This window comes from Nyctereutes procyonoides, unplaced genomic scaffold, assembly GCF_905146905.1.
Source record: "Nyctereutes procyonoides isolate TBG_1078 unplaced genomic scaffold, NYPRO_anot_genome, whole genome shotgun sequence".
NCBI classification, from domain to species: Eukaryota; Metazoa; Chordata; class Mammalia; order Carnivora; family Canidae; genus Nyctereutes; species Nyctereutes procyonoides.
The window spans coordinates 7294755-7314762 of NW_026575044.1; the positions used below are offsets into that span (position 1 = coordinate 7294755).

The following is a 20008-nucleotide window of genomic DNA, read 5'->3' on the forward strand; positions in this document are numbered from 1 at the left end:
TGGGGGCCCATTTGTATGAAAAATACATCTGTCTCTTAGATGAAATTGCATTTAAGAGGTATACATGTGCTATGATTGACCAAAGGCTCAGTATATTCATGTCTCAATCTTCATATTCATTCCAAGATGTTCACTCACTGAGTTAAATGGTAGACAGAGTTATGTACTTTTCTTCCATGTCTCTCTTGGTGTTTTGCATTGTGGCTCTACTATGTATTCCTGTTGCTGTTAACATTAATTGTAAACCATCTGATTCTGTGATCATGATGAATGAAGACAGGATGAAATGTACCACACAGCAGGGTGATGTGAGATTGTACACACTGGGAGCCCTTGGCATCAAATTACAGAGTAGAAGAACAGGGGACCTTCAAGGTAGAAAATGAAGGATTCAGTTTCCCACAGGAAGCAGGTGTGTCTCTCAAGGTGGTAGATTCTTTCTTAACACCATGATTGATAGCTGTCTTTTTTTAGTGCAGCTCTCAATACTTTCCTGGTGTTGAACCAAAGTTATTCTCAGATAATTTTCAAACTTCACATCATTGGTACATCTGTCAGTAACTGGTATGGTCAACAATTAGCAGATTTATGTATTTGACTATTTCATTAATTTAAGAATCTAACATTGATTTTAGCATTGTGTTCCTTAACTCTTTTTACTCACAGTGTGGGGTCTTCATTATCCCTTGTAATTTGTGATTTGCAGCTAACTCACCCAGCCATTCTTAGCCATGTTCTTGTACCTTAACAACTCTTTTGCAATGGATCATTAGAAAAGATTGTTACCCCTTTTTATATGGCTTTCCAACATTGCCTCTTTTTTTTTTTTAATTTTTATTTATTTATGATAGTCACAGAGAGAGAGAGAGAGAGAGGCAGAGACACAGGCAGAGGGAGAAGCAGGCTCCATGCACCGGGAGCCCGACGTGGGATTCGATCCCGGGTCTCCAGGATCACGCCCTGGGCCAAAGGCAGGCGCTAAACCGCTGCGCCACCCAGGGATCCCCCAACATTGCCTCTTATTTCAAATTTTACCTCACCCAGGGCCATCTTAATGCTGCTTTATATTTCCAACAATATTATACTTCTAACATAAGTAGACATAAAAGGTCCAGATCTCTCTCTCTCCATGGTGTTTACAATGTGAATGTTTGAGCATATGAGTATTTGAACAATGTTAATATTTTACCCTTTTATTTATTTATTTTTAAATATCTTACTTAGCTATTTAGTTTGAGAGAGAGAGAGAGAGAGAGCAGGGGCAGAGGCAGAGGCAGAGGCAGAGGGAAAGAGAGAGTCTGAAGCAGGCTCCACATGAGCGTGGAGCCCAACACAGGGTTTGATCTCACAACCCTAAGATCATCATTAGAGCTGACATCATGAGTTGGATGCTTAGCTAACTGAGCTACACAGGCACCCCAATAATTTACATTTTTATAATTTTTTTAAGATTTTATTTATTTATTCACAAGAGACACACAGAGAGAGGCAGAGACATAGGCAGAGGGAGAAGCAGGCTCCATGCAGGGAGCCCGATGTGGGATTCGATCCTGGATCCCAGGATCATGCCCTGAGCGAAAGGCAGATGCTCAACCTCTGAGCCACTCAGGCCTTCCTAATTTACCTTTTTAGAACACAGAAAGAGCATGAGAGAATTCAGGGCAAAATAAGGCACCTCCATATTTTCAAGAAAAATATTAGACTCTATGAATGACTTAATATTTTTTTATCTGTGATAGGTAGAAATTTTCACTCATGAGAATACAAAGCAAGCCATTTCTCTACTTCTCACAAGAATAAAGCATTTATTAAAGCAGTCCAAAAGAGTAGAGCTATCACCTGGGCTCTTTTTGGTAAACTGACTCCAGAGCTAAAAGGATTCTTCTTTTTGCCTTTGAATCTCCTGGCATCACAGAACAGTGGTATAAGCTTGGCTTCACCAAAATGTCTGCTGTATTGTCACAGTGTAACAGAACCCGTTTTATTTTAGATGTCTTAAATTTTTCTTTTCTTTGGTTACGTACTTTTAGAAAGACACTTCTTTTCTGCCATGGTCCCTTCTCATCTGTTTTAAACACTTGTTTTGGCTGAGAGTTACTTTAACTCCAAGGAAGTGCCTCCGAATATAAGCGATTAGTTCATACCACTTCCCTTAATGTTAAGAAAAGGCAAAAACAAACAAACAAACAAAAAAAAAAACCCTCTTGTTAAAATTTTTTAAAGAACATTTGCTTAGGGGGATCCCTGGGTGGCTCAGTGGTTTGGCGCCTGCCTTGGGCCCAGGGCATGATCCTGGAGTCCCAGGATCAATTCCCGCATTGGGCTCCCTGTGTGAAGCCTGCTTCTCCCTCTGCCTGTGTCTCTGCCTCTCTCTCTCTTCTCTCTTCTCTCTTCTCTCTTCTCTCTTCTCTCTTCTCTCTTCTCTCTTCTCTCTTTCTGTGTCTCTCATGAATGAATAAATAAAACCTTTAAAAAAAATAAAAGGAACATTTGCTTAGAATAAGGATGGATTTAGTAGTCACATTAGAAACAATTAGAAAACTGAAAAGTTTCATGAAAAAGTTACATACTGTATTGGGAAGGCTAAAAGGTCAATGCCACATTGGTTCTTATGCTAGTGTGGAGTCACTGTGTTGTAAGCAATGGAAACTGTGACCTGAGGCTAAACACACCTCACTCCACTTCTTGAGATCAGCACCACTAAATTCTCAAAGAGAAATGCTTCTTCAAAGTGAATTTTGGCTGGGGCTTTGCACATCCCAGTTGTCGTACTTGCTGGTGTGATGTTTGATCAAGGCCATCTGAGTTACACTTCTTCCAATATCTGTTTTCCATTCTGAATTGTAGGTCAAGAGGTTTTAGAAAGCATATTGCATCATTTCCTCTTTGTCTTCTCTTAACACCCGTAGGGTTTGTTTAGGGAGACCTATGTGGTTTAGTAGAAAGACTGGAGAACTTGAAATCAGACTAACCCACTTTTGGATTTTTTTTAAAGTTCTCATTTATTCATAAGACGCAGAGAGAGAGAGAGAGAGAGACAGACAGACAGACAGACAGGCAGACAGGCAGAGGGAAAAGGAGGCTCCACGTAGGGAACCCGATGTGGGACTCAACCCTGGGACTCCAGGATCATGCCCTGAGCCAAAGGCAGGCACCAAACTGCTGAGCCACCCAGGCATCCCAAGACTAACCCACTTTTGAATCCCAGCTCTGTAACTATAGAATCTTGTATAAGTTGCTAAACATCTGAGCTTCAGCTCTCCCATCTGTAAAACAGGAATAGGATGCTGATTTTGATAAGGTTGTCACAAACACAAAATGAGATTAAAAATACAGAGTGCTACCTGTAGCAATAAAAAGACAATGCCTTACACGGGGTAAGCCCTCAAAAATGATGATTGCTGATCACTAATACTATTAGGCCTACAATAAAAGCATATTAAATCAAAGTTGTGTGCCCTCAACAATGATAACCACGAACAGAACTTCTAGAATGGTAGCAACAGCCTTCCATATCTACTACACTAAGAAGGATAACCAGTTTTGTCCATTTCTAAATGACTTTTTTACCTCCTTTAATATCCTTTTACTCATATAGGCTGGTTTTCTAAGAGTCTAGTTTGGAGAATGAGTCTTAGAAATACATATTGCTATATTCTAGAGCAGTGTTATCCAATAGAATTTTCTGTGATGATGAAAATATTTTATACCTGCACTGTCCAGTATGGCAGATATAATCCATATTGAGCACTTAACGTGATTAATGCAAATGAGGAACTAAACTTTTTATTTTAACTGACTTAAAAATTTTTTAAAGATTTTATTTATTTGTTCATGAGAGACAGAGAGAGAGAGAGGCGCAGAGACACAGGCAGAGGGAGAAGCAGTCTCCATGCAGGGAGCCCGACGTGGGACTCAATCCGGGGTCTCCAGGATCAGGCCCTGGGGTGAAGGCGGCGCTAAACCGCTGAGCCACCCGGGCTGCCCCTAATTGACTTAAATTTAAATAGCCAAATAATAAATAAATAAATAAATAAATAAATAGCCACAGGTAGCTCGGGTAGCTCCAGACAAAACCTTATTAGTGATTTGGTAAAATCATCCTTAACATTTGTAAGTTAATAGAAATGTCAACCAGCATATACTAAATTTCCAGTAAGTACATGGTTTTTACCCATACAGAACTTGACAGAAACTATTATTCCTCTCCCAAGTTATGTATTGATGTGTTTCGTTTGTTAGTATCATATACAATTTTATTTTCTAAATATATTCTTTGAATTCATCCATTGGTTTCTGAGTGATAAGTTCACACTGTCAAGTCTTGTCATCTTCAAAACCACAAGTTCTTCTCACTCTGCAAGAACTTTGGGTTCTGATCTTCTTACTGTTCTGGTTTTTTTTTTTTTTCCCCTTTTCTCCCTATTCTCTTCCTCACATATACAACGAAGTTATCCTATATTAAAAATTATTAAATGATTTTTAAGTCACATAATGTTTAGTAGCAGGGATAAATCACAACCATTGGATTAAAATCATTCATGTATGCTACTTTCTTTCCAGGTAAAGTTTCTTTTAGGATTAAGATGACATGTAATTTTTCAGATGGGTTTTATGTTCATTTTTCCAGGTATTTTTTCTGAAAGAGGAAATCAGGAGAAATGTATCATAGAGCTTCTCTTAGTAAGACTCTTTATTTGATTCTACTTAATTTATGTTTAAAAAGTATTTTTTATTTATCAGAAATACACAATGCTTTTCAAATTGCAAGGTTGAGAAAACAATATTATAGTTTGCATCCAAAAGTTTTTTTTAAAGAAGCGTATAGAACAAGAAGGACTAGGACATATCTGAGCACTTCACACAAAGTAAGGATTAATACTGTCTTATTAAGTGCTAGTTCTATTCAAATGTGTGTGTGTGAGGGGCACCTGGGAAGCTCAGTGGTTGAGCATCTGCCCTTGGCTCAGATCATGATCCCAAGGTCCTAGGATCAAGTCCCACATCGGGCTCCCCGCAGGGAGCCTGCTTCTCCCTCTGCCTATGTCTCTGCCTCTCTCTCTCCGTGTCTCTCATGAATAAATAAATAAAATCTTTTAAAAAAATTTTAGAAGTGTGTATGTGAAATGTGCATGTTTCTGAATTGTGATGTAAAATGGGTTTCTTACCATGGTTTTGTTTAAAAAGAAAAGAAAACAAATAAGAGTGAAAGTCATTATTTAACTAATGGTATGGTGTGGAGGCAGTAATGTCAGATGATCTGGGTTAAGGCTGAGATTTACTTCTTTGGACAATCATTCAATGTCTTTGATCCTCAATTTTTTTTTTTTTTTTGTATAAACAGGGACAACCACCCTATGTGCTTCATGCAGTTGTTTTAAAGATCAAATAAAATCCTAAGGGAATAGACAGTTTTCATACTCCATATTCCTTTAGAGTGGTTTCTCAATCATTTTTTATTGAAAAAAACTCATGGCTTATGATAGCAATCATTTATGCTCATTTTATGAATCTTAAGGTCAACTGAGATTTGGCTAATCTAGGCTTCATTTGACTAGGTGGCTCTGCTTCAGGTTATGGGTTGTAGGTTGTCTGGGCTGTGGCTTGGGTTTGGTTCTGCTCCACACGTATTTATTCTTCAGTCCAGGCAAAAGGGGTAGTAGCTGTCCAGGGCATGCTTTTCTAATGGAGAATCACCACAATACAAGAGCAAAGCCAAAACACATAAACATATGTATGACTTCTGCTTACCTTATAGCCGCAAAAATCCCATTGGCAAAGTGCAATCACATGGCTAAGTCCAAAGTCATTAGGAAGAGATAGTGTATTCCATTTCCAGTGGAAGGGAGATAAAAGTAAGAATTTTCTGAACAATAATGTAAACTATTACATTATCCAAAAAAAATTTTTTTTTGTTTACAGCTTCATTCTGGATTTGAAATAACATTATTTGAAGAAAGCTTCTACCACAAGGGATTGTCTAAAAATAAACAAGCAGAAAAAAAGGAAATTGAGGCAATATATAATGAGTAGAAGAGAACACTTAAAATACTATAATGTTCTAATAGGTGAGATATTGTATCCATAAGATAAAAATAGCATGCTATGTGAAACAGTGAAAGCAAGAAATATCTCATGGAAATGAAAAATGTGGTAGAAATCTTTTCCCAAATTCAGTAGAAACTTTGGAAGATGAAGTCAAGAGAATCTTCCAGAAGTTAGAATAAAAAGATAATGACACAATGGAATAAAATTAGATGATAAATGCAATGGAGACAAAATCCATGTCCAGGAGTTTCAAGAGGAGGAAATATTAAAATGTATACATCAAAATATTTTAAAATAATAATAGAAGAGAAATTACCCAAACTGAAGAGAACAAACCTCTAGATTGAAAAAGACCTACTGAAAAGCCAGCACAAAGCATGAAAAAAGGTTCATTCCAAGGTCCAATAGTGCAAAATTTCAAAATGGCAGGAGAAAAGAAATTATTATAAAAACTTTCAGAGACAAGCAAATCACAGACCAAGTATTAGGAATCAGAATGGCATAGGACTTTTCGATTGTAATATTGCAATCTTTAAGACAATGGAGTAGCCCCTTAAAAATCCTGAGTAAAAATTAACTTCAACATAGATTTTTATGCCTAGCCAAACTGTCAAGTGTATACATAGAAAAATGGTATTTTCAGGCATACAAATACTTTTAAAATGTATTATTCATATATTCTTTCTTATGAAAGTTATCTGGAAAACATACTTTAACTAAAACAGGAAGTAAACTGAAAAACAAGATGACTTAACCAGCCAGAAAGCAGGAAACTCTAATAGGATCATGTCTAAGGGTTGACCCAAGACAGAGATCAATGAGGACAGACATAGGCACCAAAAAGGATACATCTAGGAGGAAAATTTTAAAGGAACTGGAAATTTGTCTGATGTGTTTTATTATTGAAAAAAAATATATTACTGATGGGTAGTTGACAGATCTGTTTGAACATTGGGGAAAAAAATGTCAGTAACCTAAAACATAAGCTATTAAAAAGTAGGCAATTAATTCCAGAAATAATAAAATCTTGTATGAAAAATTAAAATAAGACGTCTCAGGAGTGAATAATATTTCTATAATCATTATAATGTAAATGCACTAGTGACTAATGATTTAACCAGAATTGTTAGATGGGAGGATGAGATAGGTCTGTTGAGTGACTTAAATTGTTACTTCTTTACTGTAGGACATCAATGATAATGTCTAATATTGCAGAATCAAGAAATAGCATTATAAATATGTCCTATAAAATATGAAGATAAATGGGACACCTGGGTGGCTCAGTGGTTAAGTGTCTGCCTTTGGCTCAGGGTGTGATCCTGGGATCTGGGATCAAGTCCCGCATCGGGCTCCTTGCATGGAGCCTGCTTCTCCCTTCATCTAGGTCTTTGTCTCTCTCTCTCTCTTTCTGTGTCTCTCATGAATAAATAAATAAATAGAATCTTTTAAAAAATAAATAAAATAAAATATGAAGATAAGTATCAGAAGAGTGCATAGGGTGGGCCATTGAGGATCAGGCTTAGAGATGGGTGCAGGGTGTAGAGTATGGGCACTGCCCTTTTTTGTTATGAGCAGTTGAGTACTATTTGACTTAAATCAGGAAATTACCCTGTTACGAAAATGTCATAAATAATAAAGTTATGTATGTCCATGTTTAAGAAAAAAAAAACTTACTATGGTATAGAAGACTGTAAATAAATAGTAAAAAAGTCTCTCTTTTTCCCTGTCCTGTGGTTGGTGCGCTTCTCCTAAGAAAGCCACTTTTAATAAGTTTCTACTTTTAGTTGTTCTGGTGGTTACATTCATGACTTGAAGTATATCTTTTGGTAAAGTGTAAAGCTATCTGGACTTGTCTTTGCCTAGTTAGCCAAAAGATGGCTACATCAAACTGCGTTGTAGACACTGCAGGTTAATGGAGTACTTTGGGATTAATGTACAACTGGCCTCTGAGTGTTGTTGGTCTTTCATCCCAGTACCACTATATACAGCCAAGGGAGTAGTGCTGACCTAGTTGGGTGAGGCAAAGGGTTATCCTGCCAGTGGGAGCATGGCATTTCTGGCAATAGATTCCTCTTCTAACTGTTGGAGTTGGTGCCATGGCAGATTTTCCTGACTCAGGGAGTAAGTGTTGAGCCCTGGTCCAGCTGGTTAGACTATTTGTTGATTTTGATGATCTGCACCAATAAGCTCTTTTTCTGGCCCAGATAATCAGAAGCAGGCAGTAATTTTCCATCTTCCTAAGAAAAATGCTTTTTGCATTTTGAAACTATAATAAAGTTTTATTCAGTTTTCATCAAAATTCTGGGGGAAATTTTATTGAACTAAATCAAGAACTGTTTAGTCCTCAATGTAGCCATATATCCTCCTGCAGTTTTTCTACTTACTGCTCTGCTGTTCTTGAAAGATCAGTAGAGAAAATAATCAGCAATAATAACACTAGCTGTGTTTTATTCAGCTCTTACTATGTGCTGGACACTCTGCTAAGTACTCAGCACCTCATTTAATCTTCCTGATAGCTTTGGGAGCTTGCTACAGCCACCAGTCCCATGTTAGGCTGAAGAATCTTTACCAGTTGAGTGACTTGTCCAAGGTAACAGGGCTGGAAGGTGTTAGAGCTGTGTCTGAAACCCTGATTTGTGTTGACTCTGGGGCCCATGTGTGTTTTGTTTTTCAAGTTTTTATTTAAATTCTAGTTAATGTGGTTTCAAGTCTAGAATTTAGTGATTCATCACTTACGTATAACACCAGTGCTCATCATAGTAAGCAGGGTCCATGTTTTTATTTCTGTGTTTGACTGGCTTTCAGTGCGGCCTCTGACTTTTTATTACATGAGAACAAGAAAGAAAACAGCTGATTTATATTCAAAACCTAATTACCAATAGAAGGTTGTATGTCTCATTATTGTCACATAGTGCTCATAAAAATAGTCGCATCTTTTCTTTTTAAGAAACTTTGGGATTTTACACATTTTTCTATTTCTGTCTTTTTTTGCTATCCTCTTAGTTCATAATTCTTTGATGTCTCCTGATATCTCTCCTTTTGTTTCCATATATTCACCATGTTCCTTTTACATTTATTTGAGGTGTCTCTATTCTCACATCTGACATACTGCAACTCTCTTCGTGATCTACCTTCTGCCAGTCTCTGCCATCTTAAATTGATCATAAACATGACTCCAGTTATTATAAAGCTGAGCTACTCTCATTTGGAATATCTGTTTAACCATTAATCTCTCTCCATTATCTATAAAAAATACAGCTTTATTAATCTGGAAGTCAAGACCTTTCACAATGAGATCCCACCTGTTATTCTATGAGTTAGCATGTCCTTACGTTCTTTCCCTCCTTTCTTGCCCATGCTAATAAATCCCTAATCTGACCTATTGAAACACAGATTTTCTCTACTACTCACTTGTTTCTTAAGTGCTTTGTATTTTGATAGTTTTATGTGTGTATGTGCGTGTATGTCTCATTTACCCATCTGAAATGTTAACTCCTAAGTGTAGAGATGAAAGCTTTCTGAGCCCACCATAATACTCAAGTAGTATGGTTTCTTGCATAGAGCAAGCACTGTGTACAAAATTAATGAGTGAATTTTTGAAATTTTAAAGTCAACATATAATTCCAATTCTATGCATATCTGCTTTTGTAAATTTCATAAATGTTAGGTGAATAAAACTTAATAGACTGATATTTTTTAATATCTTTAATTATATTAAATAATGGGATTAGAAATAAATTGGTATAACTTTATCAGTTTGAAATATTTTATAAAAACAGATCAGTTTCATTTAATATTCTGATCTGAAAGATATAGAAAATCTACTCTGAATGAAAGTGATAGGCTCATTATTACATAGGTTTTTAAAAATGAAACCATATTTGAGAACTCGTTATAAGTTTTATTAAATTGTGGATAATGTACAGTTTTGATGGAGATAAACTGAATATAGTGTAATAAATGTCAAAAAAAACAAATAATTTAGCTTATCTTGCGTAATGTATTAAATGTACTTGGAGAGTGTTCAGCATATTGAGTAATGACATGAGGAAATTTGAAATGTACTTGAATACTAAGTTTAAAACTCTTTATTAGACATGATTTTGTTTTCCAAAAGGAGATTGCATTTTTGTGAATTAAAATTACTTCTTGCTGTCTGTTGAATTTGAAAATGTTTCTACCTTTTACTTTCCCTTTTATTTGCTTTTCTGGTTTTAACAGTCTGATTATTTATCTCTTTTATTTTTTTAAAAAAATTATATATGTTATACGATAAATATTTGTACTTTAGTGTATAAATTATTAAAAACTGTGTTCTATATAAACTATTTTTGCTTTGGAATATTGAGTTTCAGTAAGATAAGGATAATTTTTCCTGAGACCAAGGAATAAACTATCATAAATTTTCATAGATTTTAGATATTTATATTTATTAATCTTAGAGTGCTTTTGTTACCTTTTTAGTGCCATTTTAGTGTAAATATTATTTTAGCTCAGAAATCTCATGTACTCTAAAGCTTAAAGGATCTCGTGCTCTGTTTTTTCCTAAAGTATTTTTTTTCCAAATAATGTTGAGCATCATAATCATGCCTTCTCTTACAACTCACATTTTTCTAAAAGATGTATTATTTTACCCTTTAATTTGGCTTTCAAAACATCACAATGAAACCATAAATATACCTTTCAGAATAGAATCACATATTTGATATAAATCACTACATGGATCTGATCGGATCTCACAAACGAAAGTGTTCTATTTTAAAGTGGTGACATTTTTAAGTTCACATTGTTTTTTAAAGGGACTGAAGCTTAAGGATGAAAGTGCAGATTCTCCATTTGACCACTCTCATTTAATCATTTCATTTCTGAAATTAGACGATCCAAAAAACCTCACTAATGTGCATTTTTGGCTGTGTTAATTTCCTTTGTCATAAAATGGAAGCTAGCCTAAATTTTCTAATAATTTTTCATCACATTAAAACTCATGACAAACCTAAAAATGAGAGCATTTTGAACTCCAGTGCGTAGAGTTTACATGGGTGCTTTTTCCCTCTCCTCTCTACCTAAGGAAATCGAGAAATTGAGATTAGAAGTGAGTGAAAGCAAGCAGCACTTGGAACAGGAGCAGCAGAAGGCAGCCCGGGCCAGAGAGGAGAGCCTGAAATTGACAGAACTGCTGAGCGAATCCGAGCACCAACTGCACCTCACCAGGTACTCCCTAATCCCATTACGCGCCAGAGCACCAATTCCATTCCGCTGATTTTTGCCACCGGCTTCCAAACAGTTGTTAGAGTTCGTCTTAATCATTCAATTCACACACAGCTTTCAGGCATATTAAGAAAAGTGGAGATGTGGTAAGCAAAACACCCAGACATGTGAATGATAAGTGTGGCAGGGAATTACTGATATATTACAAAACCTTCCATCTACAAGGCTCAAATATTTAGGTGGTTCTCTACCAATATAAGCAACACGACATATTTCTCCTACCATCACCACTACCTCTCCTGTTAATTCTGTGTCTAATAAAAATGTTGAATTGAAAGATCCGAGGGATATATTTAGGAAGAGAATCAGATGCTGTCAGTGGTGAAAGAGACAAAGTAAAAGACTTCCTGAAATGCCCGCTGAGGTGGGACTGATGTATAGGACGCTGAGACCTAAGGAGCTATGAAATTGGGAGAGGAAATTGATTGACACTGTTCATGTTCAGACCATGATTGTAACCGTGCGTTTGTGGTTTCAGATTACATGGATTCTGTCATCAAGATACTGCAATGTAATTATTAATGTCATAGAAATTTAGGGATCATGTAGCTCAGCCCTAGGTTACAAGGAGACATTTTAGATAGCAAGCACTCTATAATTTGCTCTGTGGAAAAGACACACAGACGCGCATACACACAAATGTACATACGCAGAGAAAAATTCAAATAGAGGTTGCAGATATTTTACACTCCCATATAAGTGGTTTCTTCTCACTTCGGGTTTTAGTAGTTTTTCATATTTCAGATCAAGCGTTTGGGTTTGTTCAGTTCTGAAAGTTTTTCAGTTTTTAGAGAGAACTTCATCTAAATACACATGTAAGTTTATGAGCTTTGGTTTGGTTCATAAATTAGAAAAATACTGGTCTTCTAATCATAGTAATATGTTGCATTTAAACTATGAAAGGGGACTGATCCCTTTTACATTAAATATGACAATGTAATTCTGAGCACGGTATGATAACAGATGGAGAAAAGCACCACTTGAACAGCCTGCATTTGGAGAAAAAAAATATTTTAGAGGTTGGTGAACCTCCCAAAGTTTTGGGTTAGTGTTAAGATGCCTCCAGTTCTGTTAAAAAATCAAACTTTGTTAAAAACATTTTGTTATGATAATATCCCAAATGGTTTGCCAACTTCCCTTTTAAACAGTGAAAGAGGACCAGAAGAAAGAAAAAGGGAAAAAGCAAGCAAGAAAAATCATTTATACACATGTGATATATCTGGAAAAATCCCAAGAGATAAAACACTTTTATGAGAAGAAACTCCTTAATACTGTAGAATGATAACATTCTTCTAACACCCATTCAAAGTATTGTCTTATAGAACTAAGAACGTCATGTTAACATAGTTCCTATGGCTTATTTCATCTCAGAAGTTTCAAATTTTAGCTTTATCATGATAGTTAATAGTTTTTCTTCTGTCAGACTTCTGTTGGGAGACAACCATTTGTGTGCTCAGCACTTATTAAACCACAAAAATAGGACAGCTTTCAGAGTCTCAGTGTGGCTGAGCCTCAGAAAATAAATATTAATGCTGGTTTTGTCCCCTCTGCCATCCTGTCTTATTCAGAGAGTTAATTTCTGAAGTCAGAGTCCTACAGGGAGTTTTTCTGTGCAGTATCAATTTGTACTGTCTGACAAGACCAGTTTCTTGCAAATAGAGCATATTTAAGGTACAGCAACTGCTGAAAATGGGCTAGTGGTAACTAATTCCTTTGTTCTTGAGAAAAACGGTTTTGCTTGGTTCCATAGAAAGCTCTTTCTGTTGAGCTTTATTTACAGCCAGTCTACAAAAATTGAAAACTAGTTTTACAGAAAATAAAACTTAATTACCCATTTTCTGAGTGCAGCACTCTTTTGTAAGCATTTTACATTTAGTCTGTTTGTGTTTTATAAAATCCACATTCATAAATTTAAAGATGACAATTAAAAATGCAAAGAACTACATGTATCTCTCTTTTGTACTGAAAATGTGTGTTTGCTGTTGGGCTAAATATTTCTGATATATATTTTAAAGAGTTTGCATTTCCTAGACAGTCTTTATTGATTCGGTATACTCAAGTATGTGGCTGAGAAACATTATGTCTTTCTTTCCCTGTGTAGACCAGCCAAAGTAAGTAAATACCACACAGGTAGCTTAGTCTTCACTTAAACATTTCGAATGACATAGTCTAAACAAAGTTTAACATCAAATATGAAAACCACGTTATAAGTAATGATGAAATAAGAATGCAGATCTTCCAGGGCAAAGAAAATTGAAAAACTGGAGTATTAATCTATAGATCATCTGTATCTGAAAGACATATCAGCTATCACTCATCTGTCTTTTCCTTTTTATTGTCTAATTAGACTTAAAATAGAAGATAGAGGGATCCCTGGGTGGCGCAGCGGTTTAGCGCCTGCCTTTGGCCCAGGGCGCGATCCTGGAGACCCGGGATTGAATCCCACGTCGGGCTCCCGGTGCGTGGAGCCTGCTTCTCCATCTGCCTGTGTCTCTGCCTCTCTCTCTCTCTGTCTCTCTCTCTCTGTCTCTCTGTGACTATCGTAAATAAATAAAAATTTTTAAAAAATTAAAAAAAAAATAGAAGATAGAGGGGCTCCTAGCTGGCTCAGTTGGTAGAACATGTAACTCTTGATCTTGGGGTTGGGAATTTGAGCCCCACGTTGGGCAGAGAGGTTACTTTAAAAAATGGAAAAGACCCACTGAAAGACCCAACTGGTAAGTTTAACAGTCACTCATTCAACAAATATTTATTGAGCACCTACTATCTTTCAAGTACATTAATAGGTTCTTGGGTCAAGAGAAAAAAAAATCAGATGCAGTTCTTCCCCTTAGGCTGCTCACACTCTGCTACTGCAGTTACAATCAAGTACCATAATAATGCAGTAATAGAAATAAAGTTACCACAGGAGCACATAGGAAGAAGAATTGGCTCACTGTGCATTGGAGGTGAAGATGACGGGGAAAGCTTTCTAGAAGAGGAGACGTTTGGAGCTGTTTTGATTAATGAGCTCTTCAATAGCAATTCTCAAAATGGAAGAAGATGGGGTGAGTAACCTGGGTGGATGGAGCAATATATACAAAGGCATAAAGATGGGACACACTCAGGTTAGGTATTTGGCAGGGGATAAACCTGGAAAGACAAACAGGGACCAGAGGCAGGGCCTTGTAGTCCATATTCTGGAGTTTTGGACATTCTGACAGTAATGGGTTACTCTTGATATATTTTAAGCAAGGCTGTTGATATGATCACTTCTTTGGGTCGATGTTCTGACTCAGCAGTGTGGAGAGTAAGTTTGGAGAGCTGATGTAAGAAATAGGAAGACCCGTTAGGGCAGAGTCAGCAACTACAGTCTATAAATATGGCTTGTTGTCTTTTTTTGTCCATGAGCTAAAAATGGTTTTTATATTTTTAAATAGCTGGGGAAGAAAAACACAAAAGAAAAATAATGTTTTGTGACACATAAAAATTATATACCCATAAATAAAGTTTTATAGGACACAGCCATGATTATCCTTTATGCATTATGTATTGGGACTATCATGGCAGAATTGAGTATGGTCCTCAAAGCCTTAAAATATCATCTGGCCCTTTACAGAAACAATTTATCAACCCTTCAGTTAGGAGGCTGTGTAATTCAAGTAAGAAAGCAAGAGAGCTTGAACTTTAAGGTGTTCAAGTATGGATTTAAGGAAGGTAAATGTAGGGTAATTGAAGACAGATTGCCTGAGAAAGAGATCATTGACTGAGGGACCCCGATTAGAGTATAAGCCCCAGTCCAGGAGGTAGTCATGAAGTCCTGGGCATGGCTTTGCCATTAAAATGGAATGGAAATATCATCTTTAAGAGGCATTTAGAGTAGCAAATGAGAGAGGCCAGAATTAAAGGTGATTCCAGACTTTCTAGCCTGTGTTAACTGAATGAGCCATTAATTCCATTAGAGGACTTAAAAGGAATAACAGAGGAAAATAATACACTGTATTTTGGGAATCAGGTGGAGATGTGCAGAGTAGGTCCAGTGTGAGGAGAAAGGTCAAGGTGTGAGGCTCTTTACTAGATGCTTTTACGTAAAGCTACTGGTAGTAGCCAAGGAAATGGGTGAAAACATAAGAGGGTCATGCTCTTAGAATAAGAGAGTGGAGCACCACCAGCCAAGGAGACTAAAGGGATCATCAGTCCTAAGAAAAGAATACAGAATGATGTAACAAAGTCACATGCTTTTCTTAGGGGAGTCCCCGGGCCTCTGAGCATTGAGGAAGCCGAGTTTTAGAATCTTCTCCTGGGCATTCACCATCTTTGCAACTTTTGACACATAGCTTAATTCTTTGAACCTGCTTGCTTACCTATAAAATGAGGCTATAACCTGATATCTAAGTTTACATCTAGCTCTAATCATCAGTGATCCTAATGGTGACTGAAGACACCCCATGACAAAGTGCCCATTTCCCAGTGTTAGGCATTTAATTTGCTTGAAATATTCTTTGTTTAGGATGTTTCCTTAGGGAGCCTCTTGGTGGTTCAGCTGGTTCAGCATCTGTCTCTTGATTTTGGCTTAGGTCATGATCTCAGGGTCCTGAGATTAAGTCCCACATCAGGCTCCATATTCAGCTGGGAGTCTGCTTGAGATTCTCTTTCCTTCCTTTGCCTTTCCCCCACCCACTCCCTCTAAAATAAATAAATAATTTTTCCTTTTTAAAGGTGTTTTCTTAGTTTGAACTTCAGAGAGATTTTTCTGGAGTATCCTTCAGAGACCTACCATTTACATTCATCATAGCTTAGGCTCTGCTAACCTCTCACAAGGGTCATGGACCCTTCTGGTCTTTCTCACCAGGCACTGCCAATTGAATAATCATAAGCACTGTCTTGACTCTGTCACCTGCTCCTGAAACCTTCCCTGGTGTTACACTATTACAGGAGGTTTAGACCACTCATGGGTAACGTTCCAGGACAGGGTCCCAGCCTTCCAGTTTTATCATCATTCTCATGGGCTCATGTCACAAGCCAAATTGCACTTTGGAGCTTTTCTCCCCTTTTGCTATTCTCTACACCTAGAATACCCCTTTGACCTTCTCTAGCCCTATTGTAATCTTACCTTCTTTCCAAGTCTCTCTGAAATCCTGATTTTTTTCCACTGTAGCCCTCCCTGATGGCCCCACTACCAGAGGAGTGTTTCTCCCTTTGAATCCTCCTTTCCACTCAGAGCTGAAGGCTTAATATCCTGAGTGAATTACTCAAAACAGGGACAATGAAAATCTGAAAAAAAATGAGTTAATACTCTGAAGGGTTTTATGTACTTGCTTTTCTTACGTTCTGGAATGTGTTATTCTTCAAATGAGGGATGAGAGGTCTTATTAATGTTCTATTTTTCAGAGCATCTGGCTCAGCCCTTTGCAAAGAATTAGAGCTTAGTAAGTCATTATAGGGATGGCCAATGTACTACAAGTTTATGACTGTTCTTTCAAAGCCCAGTATTAATAAACAAATATATACACATATATGTATATATATATTCTCAAATATATCAGAGTAAAAAGTGTAAGATGGAGAAAAGATAAATAGCTTTTTTCATTTTTAACTTTGTATGCATACACATATTTAAGTATAGCAGAATCAAATGATAGTCATTCTAACAATTCAAGTAGAGTTGGTTGGGATCCCTGGGTGGCGCAGCGGTTTGGCGCCTGCCTTTGGCCCAGGGCACGATCCTGGAGACTCGGGATCGAATCCCACGTTGGGCTCCCAGCACATGGAGCCTGCTTCTCCCTCTGCCTATGTCTCTGCCTCTCTCTCTCTCTCTCTCTGTGACTATCATAAATAAATAAAAATTAAAAAAAAATTAAAAAAAAGAACTCTTCCTCAAGTAGAGTTGGTAAAATATACCATACTCTCACTTAAATATGCTTGCATAAAAACCACACACACACATGCACACACATGCACATGCACACACAGTTCCAAGTTAGCATTCTCAATAATTAAAAGGTGACGCCTCTGATAGAAACTTACAGGGTGGTAGGGAAGAAAAGAAAATACACAAAAAGCTGGTAAGATAAATGAAAAGATCCAGAAGGGAGATTCCAGATTCCAGGAGCAGAGACAGGTAGCCTCTTATTTACAACCTGTCTTCTAAATACCTAAAAGCATCAGTCTCTGAGATTAAGAATGTATCCATCTTAAGATCCGCCTGGTTACCATGCTCATGCAGTACCTCTTTAAAAAAATAAGAACAGAGGTAATGGCTCAGGGCTGTGGCTGTCACTTACGAATCCCTTCTGTGTTCCAAGACTTGAGCTCATTGTGTTTCATTTAGTGTCCCCCACCCCACCCAGAGCTCAAGAGGGTACAGGTTGTTACCTTCCCTGTCTTATAGCTGAGCTAACCAAGGTACAGAGAAGTAAAATGATCCTCTAAGGTCATTTTCACAGCTGCCATCTTATAGAAGCAGGTTTTCAACCCCAGCAGCTCGCCTACCAGGCCTATACCATTATCTATCACTCTGGAACTCTGTGTAAATTCCAAGGAAAATGATTAAGACAGTTGTTCCTGAAAGTACAGTTGGAGAAATCAGTAGCATAAATTTATAATTGAAATAAGTGTTAGCTGCCGCCTCATACACTGATATAAATACGTGTCAGTGTGTTTTAGTCCTGGTTTGGGCTTTTCCTAAGAAACTTTGTTGGGGTCAGTCAGTTGCCTTAGTCACGTTTTAACATACTATAATACAACTATGTTACCTTCTTCACTTCATTTTTACTCAAGAGGAAAGAGGTCTTTCCGACAAAGTGGAAATTCCTTCACATATTTGTTTCTGACATGTCCAAACATTTTTAAAGAGCTACCGGTTTTGACCCCTCTCGTGAGATTACCACTTACATCAATGGGGATAGATTACTTCATGATACAATATATTGGAACAACATATAAACATTTCAAAATGTTTATATGATTGTTGTTGACTACTTATGGAGGCAAACACTCTTCTCCATACCTGCTATATCTGTACTGAAACATATTCTTACATCCTTTCCTCAGGTCTGAGGAGGTAGAATTACTGCAGGAAGCCTTCTGTTTACTTTAGAGAGAATTTAGAACTTGAGTGGCTCTCAGTGCAAAACAGAAGGGAGACCAACCTGCCATTAAACCTGCAGGTTCCAGCTTACTTCAGCTGAGTTGCCTTTCAAATGTTTATTTTTTCTCTTCCAGAAACTATGTTTTCAGTGATAGGTACTTCAAAGAATCAGCAGGAATCCCAACAAGGCCCATAGAGTGGATTCTCTGCTCTTCCCTATGGTTGCAATCCACATGGTGGGAAGGTCTAACCTTTGACCTAGAGAGATAATAACCTGAACTGTAGTATTTGTATCTTTCTGAAAGTGAGAAAGGGGGGCACCTAGGTGGTTCAGTCATTGAAGCATCTGCCTTCGGATCAGGTCATGATGGGATCAAGCCCCACCTTGGGCTCCCCGCTCAGCAGGGAGCCTGCTTCTCCCTCTCCTCCCTGCTCCTGCTATCTCTGTCACTGTCTTCCTCTCTCTCTCAAATAAATAAATAAAATCTTCAAAAAAAAAAGTGAGAAAGGGTATAACAGAGAGGTCACTGTGTTATCCTGTTATGATGGGTGATTTACTTGGAGAGAGGTGATGAAGTCTTTCTTTGTGCAGCATTGCAGAGTGTTTAGCCTCTGGTACTAAGGACTATAAATGCTTTCTTGAATGTAGTTGTTACCAGTAGGAGTCAGGACTCTGGTTGAGGTAACAGAAACCCAGAACAGAGGAACTGATTAGCCTGATAACCAGACCGTGTAAAATCCAGACACAGCTGGCCTCAGGCTCTCCTGGAGCAGGGACATGGGGCCGCACCAGGATGCTGTCCTTTTCTGCCGATCCCAGGCTTGACTTTTGTCTGAATCTTGGCTCATTCCTTCAGGTTCTTCTGTACCATGAAGTCACATCCCTCAGTCTGAATTGAAGGTAAAGTCACGATGCCCGTGACTTCAGACTGTAAGAATATGACTCCCTGGCTCCCCTACTTCTGATCACACAGCCACCCCTTGGGTACACACAGTCCTATGCACTGGAGTAAAGGATGAGAGTTACACTGAGCAAAAGAAAGTGCTCTTACTAGGGGAAAAGGGGCCAGGGACCCCTGGGATAATAAACAACAGGCATCCCTTCTCGTCTTTAAAAATATAATCTCTGATTTTTTTCCCTTGACTAGGAACAAAGTGCAAAGGGGGGGGAAAGAAGAGTACATTTCTGTTAATGTTGGATTATGAGTGATATTCTCCATTGTCATAATGCTGTAAGGCCAAGGAGGCAGGGTTATTTCTTCACAGGGTGACTTTGTGGTTCTCTTTAGAGAACTCTTAGAATGCAAAAAGAGAGATGTGCAAAAGATGCATTAATGAGCCCCTAGCACTAGCCAAACACCGTGCCTGATTCCCAGCAGCAGTGTGACGTGAAATGTGGCCTGTGATGGACTATAAATGATAAGTCTACCATAAATACAAAGATTGAGTGCTTAGAAACTTTTATTTTAAAATGCCATAATATCCAACCAAGTGCATGATCAGTGGACTTTTTCCTTTTTTTCTGTGTCTTTTAATATTTAAAAAAAATTCTTGTAACTCATTTTGTTCCTATTTTATAAACTCATGCTTTGCAAAAAAAAATTTTGAGAAAATAAGCTTTTA

At 37.5% G+C, this 20008-nt stretch overlaps 1 protein-coding gene across 5 annotated transcripts in view; it reads left to right on the forward strand.

The window, feature by feature from the left end:
* SDCCAG8 (SHH signaling and ciliogenesis regulator SDCCAG8) overlaps positions 1-20008 on the forward strand; it is a 234719-nt gene that overhangs the window by 104234 nt on the left and 110477 nt on the right. For all 5 annotated transcript variants that reach the window (XR_008664244.1, XR_008664243.1, XM_055323989.1 and 2 more), the window contains one exon: positions 11117-11259. Coding sequence is in view for 3 of the 5 variants with exons in the window: in XM_055323989.1 (XP_055179964.1) it covers positions 11117-11259 (143 nt within the window). In the remaining 2 variants the exon portion in view is untranslated. The remainder of the gene's footprint in view (positions 1-11116; positions 11260-20008) is intronic.